The 9,193-nt window shown below is 37.2% G+C and overlaps 1 protein-coding gene across 1 annotated transcript in view; it reads left to right on the plus strand.

Annotated features, from left to right (window-relative positions):
• Positions 1-9,193, plus strand: part of fhip1b (FHF complex subunit HOOK interacting protein 1B) — a 38,147-nt gene extending 28,954 nt beyond the window's left edge. The window contains exons 11-13 of the mRNA XM_049484978.1: positions 97-275; positions 2,662-2,824; positions 3,738-9,193. Of these exons, the coding sequence (XP_049340935.1) occupies positions 97-275; positions 2,662-2,824; positions 3,738-4,051 (656 nt within the window). The 3' untranslated portion in view covers positions 4,052-9,193. The remainder of the gene's footprint in view (positions 1-96; positions 276-2,661; positions 2,825-3,737) is intronic.

Consider the following 9,193-nt stretch of genomic DNA (forward strand, 5'->3'; position numbering starts at 1 on the left):
GTAAAGAAAAATGAAAGCATAGAAAATGTATTTTTTTTTTATTTCTTTCAGAAATAATGATGGATAATTCTTGTGCTGTGTCTGCTCTGTGTGCAGGTCCTTTCATGACGGTGCTCTTTTCAAAGCTGGAGAGCATGATGCAGAATTCTCTGTATGTGAACATTCTGCTGACGGGCATTGTGTTTCAGCTGGCCTGCTACCCTCAGCCTCTCCTCCGCTCCTTCCTTCTCAACACAAACATGGTGTTCCAGCCCAGCGTCAAGTCCCTCATACAGGTAAGACCTCACAGCACATCGTTGCTTTAGATCAGGGGTCGGGAATTAAGTTCGGCCATGTTATAGATATTTTCCAAGCCATTACGTGGCAGTAGGCCTGTCACAATCACTACATTATCAACAGATCGTTCAATAAGTGGACATGACCTCAGTCATTTTAATAATCGTGATATCGTCCTTTGTGTTTGCACTTACAAAATTCACTGACATATATTGTGACTGTGGGCATGGCTGCACCTTTATTAGGAAAAATGCACTTTATCAACACCCAGCTTAAAGAAACATAGTAACGGCCCAGTGCGGCGTTCATGTTGCCTCAGGTTCTTTATGACGGTTCAATGCGAGCCAGCTTGAACAGACCGGGGCTGCACGTCATGGCGTGGGGCGGACACACAGTTCCCCTGCCTCCGCACTTTGCAATGTGTGTACTTATATATAGTTCACTCTAAAAAAAAAAACCTACTATTACCTACTTTGGTTCAAGCTGGAACTTTTTTTAGGTCCCACAATTAGGTGCGTTTTCAGGAATGGAAAGTTTATTGTCTTTAAAAGGATTAATTAATTTGTTACAATATTATGTTATTATTTTACTAGTGCCAAACTAGTGGTCTAAAAAGGCCAAAAATATTGTCTATCGCAATAATTTTTGGGACAAAATATCGTTCGCAAAAAAAATAAATTTTTGGAAAATAAAGTGTAATAGGAAAAAGTGCTACAGACTAGTAGCTCTCCAGCCCAGAGGGTTGTTGAACCCAATTGCAGAACAGTTGATCTCAAAGCAGGTAAACCCAAGAAGAGAGGAATTTTTTATTTTATTTTTTTTACTTATTTTTAAAATAATTTTTTAAACGCCTTTTTATTTATTTATTTTCTTCATTATCGTTTATTATAGTTCAAACAACCTCATGGGTCAGATTCATGTTTCATGGTTGCTGCCTGTTGCTGACCCCTGCTGTAGATGAACCCAGTTTATTGAATTAAGCTAATTTACCCACCTACAATCAGTTGTGCAACTCTGTTTTTTTTTTTTTTTTTTTTTTACTACATAATATTAGAAGCATCACAGCGAGGTTCATAATATTTGTACATTATCATCCTACTCAGCTCAGATACAAACGAACATTCAGGCTTTAATTCCAGCGGCTGCTTTTTATGAGCATTTTGTCTAAAAGCATTGTCAGGGGGATGAGTGGCAGAGTTCAGAGACTTTTGCACGGATAAACAGGTGAGCTTTTTAGTCTAAATCCATAGAAATAAATAAACCAAATTACATATAATTTGTGGGAACAGACTGTGTTAAACACGAATACGTTTATTTTTGTACCACAGAAGAGAAAAGTTCAATCAACAGTAAAAATGTAGTTTAATCTTCAGTATCTTGCAAACATATTCAAACTTATTATTATTATTATTATTATTATTATTATTATTATGCTTGGATTGCACATTAAAAATACAATGAATTATATGCCTTTTTTAAGGGTGGCAAAGCTTTTAATATAATAAAATACTAAGTGTGTAGTAAATTATGCCTAATGTGTAAGTTCTATGTAAGCTGTTGTAATTTTCTTGTTGTTGTATGTGTTGCCCTCTAGTGGATTCTACACTTTATCTGTAGGTCATTTTCCCATCATGCCCCTCATTCATTCTTGTGGAGTTCTAGTTGTTATAAGATATACTGATAAGAGGATGTACAGTATTGGGTTGTATAGCATTATAACTTTCTAAGGACATTTATTAAACTTTTTTTTTTACTTTTCACACATTGGATGGGGGAGGGAAGGGGACTGGATAGTAGACCATGATGTACAATAATAGGAACACAGACACTATTCGAATCACAGGTGAAAATAATACAAAAATATAGAGAAATATGTCACAGAAAGTGAAAATTTTGTGCTACTTTGTGTTAAAATGTCAGTAAAATACATTTAAGTTTGTGGTTGTAAGGTGACAAAATAAGATTTTGCTTTGTTAGGTTTGCCTGTTATATATTCCATTTTAACTGTATTTTGAAAACTTGAGAATCAAAAGTCCTAATAAGTGGGTGGGTTAGTTGGCCTTTCAAATTAGATTTTTATTATTATTATTATTATTTTTTTTTAATTTTAAGCATTTCTGATGTGAAAGCTTGTATTTTGTCATGTTTTGAAACAATAATCTTTTGCCTGAATTTGTCTGCTTTTCTCTTGTTTCCTGTTCTATTTTCCCTGAGTTTTTTTTGTGCGTTTAGTTTTGATTGAAAAGCGCAGGGCTCTGTTTTGTTTAGATTGTAGTTCAGAGTGAAGTTCACAGTGAGATTTTAGCCTCTGTGTGCTGAACTGTGTTTTGTCTGTTGTAGTTTGATGGCAGTTGTAACGTTCCTGTCTCTCTCTCTGTTCTTCAGGTGCTCGGAACTGTGAAGAATCGTATTGAAGCTTTTGCTGCAGTTCATGAGGATTTTCCCTCCATGCTGAGGAAAGCGCGGCGCTTCCTCGCGGCGAGAGGCAAACTGGACTGGGCAGACTCGCCCACGGCAGTGCCGCCTCTGCGCCGCTCAGACTCACTGGGTTAGTAAGACTGGAGGAGAAAATGAAAGGGTTTGAGTGTGCGAGAGTGTGCGTAACAGTGTGTGAAAGAAAGTGTGCGTGAGAGTGTGAGCGACTGCATTCAGAAACTCCAAAAGTCGCTCATTTTTCCCTACTGATCCTCCTCCTCTCCTCTGTGACCCGGAAACTGATTTTATGACGCAATTTTGCTGCCTGTCCGAATAGCTGAAGAGACAAAAGAAGCTGTTTAAAATCCTCATTGAAGAGGCTTCCAACAGACGATACACCACAGTATCCTATCCAGTAATGTTTTAAAGATTTTGGCCACGCCCACAACACACCTCAGCACATATTTTTTAATCAGATTTGCTAAAAATGAGCGTTGTGATCAACATCCTATTAAAATGGATCAGCTGTCACGTTTCCCAAATTACTACTGCTCCTTTTCTGCACTCCTCCTCTCCTCGAGTCTACCACCTTCTTGCGGAGTAGGAGAGGAGTATTAGGAGAGGAGGAGAAAAGGAGGAATAGGGAAGGAGGTGTAGGAAAGGGAGAGGATGAGTAAGAGTAGGAAAGGGGGAGGAGGAGAGATGAGAATTAGAAAAGGAGAAGGATTAGAAAAGGAGTAGAAGAGGAGGAATAGGAAAGGATGAGAAGGAGTAGGAAAAGAGAAGTAGAAAAGGAGGAGGAGAGTCAGTGATCTTTTTTAATGATCTCAACCCAGTTAAGAAAGTTTCTTTTTCAGTCATATTGAAGCACCCTTCTTTAATAAAAGGCATTTTTCATACTATTAAAGCGTTTATTTTGTATTAAAGATGCCAAACAATAAAAAATCACATCCATTTACTGTATATAATTGTGTTTGTCTTATTTTCTCAGATTTGTTGCTAAAAACAGATCTCTGTTTCTCTTTCTCTCTCTTTGATTCTCACAGTGAAGAGTCGGAAGCCGTCGCTGGGCGATCTGATCCTGAGGCACACCAACAGTCCGACGCGGGCGCGGCACGCGGCTCAGGCAGCCCTGGCTCACGTCAGGGACGGTGGTCAGTCTCTGCACAGCGCCCTCTTCAGGGGGGTGGTGGCGGGCACCGGGGCATCCGGTCTAGAGAAGCAGGCGGAGGCTCTGCGTGTGAAGAACACAGTTTACTGTGCCGTAATATTCTCTGAATTTCTCAAAGAGCTGGCCGCTCTGGCACAGGAACACGCGGTGGCCATGCCCTTCCCCCCCAGCCAGGGTACTGAGGAATGAGTGCGCCCGCTGTGCCCGTCCTACCCACTGTTCCAGGCACACAGCTGTAGAAAAACACACAACGTACGACATTAAGACTCATTATTGTTATCTTATTTAATTTTTTTCATAGGAACCCTTAAATTTCATTTTTTGGACTTCTTCTAAGGACAAACTGTTGACTTTATGAAAAAAGGAAAAGGAAAGCCGACGTGCGGACAGAGACAGGTGTAATCTTGTGTTTATAATATTTTTTTTTAACTGTACAGGATATGTAAGAGCATCATTGATAAAGCTTTAGAAAATTGTGCACATAAATCTTGTAAATAGTCTATATAAAATATGTGTATAATGTTTTTACACAGTACACTCAGAGCAACCTGTATCCTTTAATGTGGAGGTTTGGCTGTAAACAGGCAATTCCTAGAGGACAAGTTCTGCCTGATTTAACTACGTATTGATTTTCATCTTCTGCTGCTGCTGTTGTGCACCGTGAATTTTGTTTTTTTTTGCAAGAAATCATTGTAACAAGAATCTACACATGTGTGATACTTGCTTATAGATAAGTATGTAGGGAGATATTTAATAGTGTTATATTGTTTTTGATCAATTTTATGTCCAGAAAGTTTCACCTTAAATTAAAAGCACAGTCCTGGTCAATGTAACGATACATCATAAGGTAAATGGCATGCTGGAAATGTGAATAATCAATATTTAGTTTATGATGCAGCATGAACTTGTCCTTTAGAGTCTTGCCTAAGAAGAAAACTTTTTTTTTTGTTGGTTTTTAATCAGAATTGGGGGAAACAATTTAAAATTTAGCATTTTTAGGAAAGAAAAAAGAAAAACCAATACATTGTATTCCTGCTTTGTATAGAAACAAATCTTACTTTAAGATCATTACAGAATTACAGAATGAGAAACCATTGGCAGTTAGCTCATGTCAATCAATCAATCGCACAGCAGTTTCCTTCATTGAAACCTTGGGTGCGTTTGTTGTTTATGCTGCCCTGTTTTGAGTTTACATGAACATTTTAAGGCTGCAATTTTTTTAAATCAAGCGCACATTCAGCCTTTAATGAAGAAGTAGTGTGAGACGGAAATGTGGGTCTTGCCTTCTGTTTTAGGTGGATTCAGGTTGCATGCTTTTGAGTGTCGGCCAATCACTGCCCCTCCATGTGTCCTTTGTTTCTGAAAATGTCCAATAGAGTGATTAAACTGTTAAGAAGGGAATAAAACAGCTCAACTATTAAGCCCAGGATAAGACTTGAGACGAAACTGAAACCTGTTCCCAGCTCACACCACAGAGATTAAACCTAAAAGCAGCTTTTTAATAGGTTATTGGATTACATTGAGCCCCCTGAGCATCCCACAAGAAGACCATGAAGCAAGCATTTATTCAGAAAAGCTACATTAGAAACTTACTTGCACTCTCCAAGTTTTAATTTACTGGATTTTATTCTGTTTTTAGATGCACAGCACTTCCTAAACTCCTAAACTTTACATAAATCATTAATTCATTCAGCCACTTGTGTGGAGGCTTTTTCCACTGCTTAAAAAAAAGAAAAATCACATTCTCCCACATTAACATTTGTTTGTAAAAGAAAGATCTATTCAAAGGCTTTAAAGATTGTAAAGCCTTTAAAGCCTGTATGCAGCCTCAAAGTTCTAGATGCTAAATTGCATTTTAAAAGAATATGTTTTTCTACACTTTTTTTTTTTACACAAAACCCAAACAAATTATCTGTAGTAACTCCAGCTGTCAGACACTAAACTACCTGTTAGCTCCTGTGATTCTGACAAAATGAAACCGAAACTTCACGTGAAGAATTCAGATAAATGAAGGGTATCAGATTTACCATTCTATCCTGCTGTGTGAATATACAGGGGTTGGACAATGAAACTGAAACCTTGTTTTAGAGCACAATAATTTATTATCCTGACGGACAGTTCTGGTGGAAACAGGAGAGTTGAGGTGCACATTGAATTCTGTGTGATTTGATCAGCCGCGGTTTTATGTTTTTTTGGATACAATCCCGGTTAGCACCCGAACATCCCTTTCAGACAGCTTCCTCTTACAGCGTCCACAGTTAATCCTTTTGGATGTGGTTGGTTCTTCTTGGTGGTATGCTGACATTACCCTGGATACCGTGGCTCTTGATGCATCACAAAGACTTGCTGTCTTGGTCACAGGTGCTCCAGCAAGACGTGCACCAACAATTTGTCCTCTTTTGAACTCTGGTATGTCACCAATAATGTTGTGTGCATTGCAATATTTAGAGTATAACTGTGCTCTTACCCTGCTAATTGAACCTTCACACTCTGCTCTTACTGGTGCAATGTGCAATTAATGTAGATTGAACACCAGGCTGCTTTAATTTAGCCATGAAACCTAAAATCCCACACTAAAATGATGACAGGTGTTTCAGTTTCATTGTCCAACCCCTGTAGATTATGAGTGTGCGACACTGTGAACAAATGCATGCTGTTTCTCATGTCAGGTGTGATATTCTCAGTGGGAAAGCAGAGATCCACCTGGGCTGCTGGTTTAGGAATGATGTTTTATCCCTTTTTTAAATGTTTTTTCTCCGTCTTAGACATCTCAGACTCTGTTTTTTAGTTTCTCCTGTGGTCGGCCGCAGGTTTGCAGACAGGATTTCGACAGGATTTCAGAAGAGCCCTGAAATCTCTGCTCTGTTGGGAAATGTGCCATGTTTGAAAAGCAGAAGCCATCTCAGTGTTTCAGAAGATCAGTGTGCTTGAAATTAGGGGGGAAAGCTGCGAATGCACAATGATTCAGTTTAGTTTTCTTAATTTTTTTTTTTTTTTTTTTTTTTTTTTGTTTAATTTGTTTGATTGCCAAGACACTTATGACACTTTAGTATCCATTGTGGAAGTGCTGCATGTTTGAGTGCATGTGTGTGTTTTGCATTTTGGGCTTTTGTGAGAATGACTCGATTCTTTGAAAATAATATTTTTCTCATTGATATTTTTTTTTTAGTTTGTTTGTTTATTTGATCATTGCACAAGCCATAGAGATGATACCTCACATTTTGTTCTAATTTCTGACTGCTTGTTTTTTTTGAGTGTGAATTGCTCCCTGCAGCCAAATCATATCATGTGTTGGAAAGGTGGCAAAGATCTGATTTAAGGAGGCATTTTTACTGGAAATGAAATCACTTTAAATCATGTATGCATATTAAATCAGATTGATATTATGAAAGGAGGAAGCGATAGTTTAAAGAAAGTACAGATCAGTAGATGGATGGAATGGCTAGTTAGTCTCAGTATCACTTCCTTAAACATCAATGTATCCATCCTCCCCAGCTACTCATCTGCCCTACTTCTGTCCGTTATGTTCAGATGGATATAAAAATATATATTTTTTCTGCTCTTATTTTGGGAAAAAGTGTTCTTTTAAGTGTTTTCTTGACAGACAGCATGTGGTTATGTTTGAATGTGGTGTGCCATGCCAGTTTCGTCAGATGGGAGATTTATTTGCAGGAAAGTGTCTTTTCATTTGTGTTCTTTTTTATTTACCAAGTGTTTGGATGTAAATCTGAATCCATGTTAGATTTTAACTTGAACATCCCTGATTTTATTTTCTTATTTCTTTTTCTTAATTCACATTAGTGAAAAGTGTGAATAAACATTGTGCACTAGATCATTATTACATCTAGGGAAGATAATTAGGCACAAATATGAGCTTGAGGTTTCATGATTTTATTGATTCAGTATTTTACAGATAATATCTATATTTATACACTGAGATGCCATAAGTCACGGGATATGTAGTATGCAGTATGCAGATTGATCATGAAGTGTTCCCTCAGGGGACGGCTTGGAAATGCCCAAAGTTGTAAGGTATTATCTTGTGAGTGAGGTAAAACACTGTCCAGCATGCTCATGGCAAGGAGAAGTGAATTATCAGTACCAGGCGTAGATCAGTATCATGACCGGTGGCATCTGGCTAGAATTGTCCGTGTGAACGGAAAAGTGACTCTGGCAGGAATCAATCACAACCTCACATGCATATTGTTGCTGTCAAGTGAAAAAAATTGTATCTCCAAAACAGCAACTTTACAGAATATATATATAGAAATATGTGTAAAAAAGGGTTTATTTTAGGTCATTTTGCAGAATTTCTATTGGTTCATTCATTAAAAAAAATTGACACAGTGTAAGAGGCAAAAATTGTCATTTTATTTTTATTTTTTTATTTTTATTTTAAAAACTGGCCAATCATGATTGTCGTTATACACGATTGAGGACATTCTGGCTTAAAACTTGGCATCTAAAATATGATGTTTGTCAAGTTATGTAATATGGTGATCCTTACTTTACCCATAAAGAAAAACAGCAAAAAGAAGATCCTAATTTGGGAATTAAAAACAGTTCACCTACAAAATGGGACACATCTTCAGAGGTCTTATTTTATTTTTTTTTTTTTTTTGTAAGCAAACTTCCAGCCATTTTTGATGCCTGTTAATTATGTATTTACTTTACAGCACCTTTTACACACACATCAGTTTTTCAGATTTGAAAACTCGAGAGCACTTCAATTTCTCACTTGTCTGTGGATGAAGTGAATTCGTTAGTGTTGCAGCTTTTGGGTGAATTTTGGGGAAATTATTTGCCTGTTGAACGTTTGATAATTGTAGGAAAATGGGGAATGTGTGCATGTGCAAAGGAATTTTTTTTTTATTGTGTAATTGTTCATTTATTTTATTTTTTTAATACTGTATTATCTGAGTTATTTTCCTTTTATTTTTTTTTTAGCTTAAATGGAGAGTGGATGTTTTGTTTGTGGCGCATTATCTATGCAAATATGTCCCAGTGGTTGTTAAAAAAACAGTTCAGCTTGTGTAAACACACACACACACACACACACACACACACACCTTACCGTTTAAACCCAGCCCACCTTTCTCTTCCTTCGATAATCTACAGGACTGTGTGAAAACTCATGCGAAATGATGAATTTTGCCAGAAATATTTTTCTACACTTAAAATCCTGAGTCAGTACGATTGATCTTAATGGGGTGAAGAAAAATCAATGTTAAACCTCGGGGGTAAAGTATGTAAAACACTAAAAGGGAATGTTTTTATTAATTTATAAATGTTTTACCTAGCAATACTAATGATGCCTTGGTCTTTATTTGA

Source organism: Astyanax mexicanus, chromosome 11, assembly GCF_023375975.1.
Source record: "Astyanax mexicanus isolate ESR-SI-001 chromosome 11, AstMex3_surface, whole genome shotgun sequence".
In the NCBI taxonomy this organism is placed as follows: domain Eukaryota; kingdom Metazoa; phylum Chordata; class Actinopteri; order Characiformes; family Acestrorhamphidae; genus Astyanax; species Astyanax mexicanus.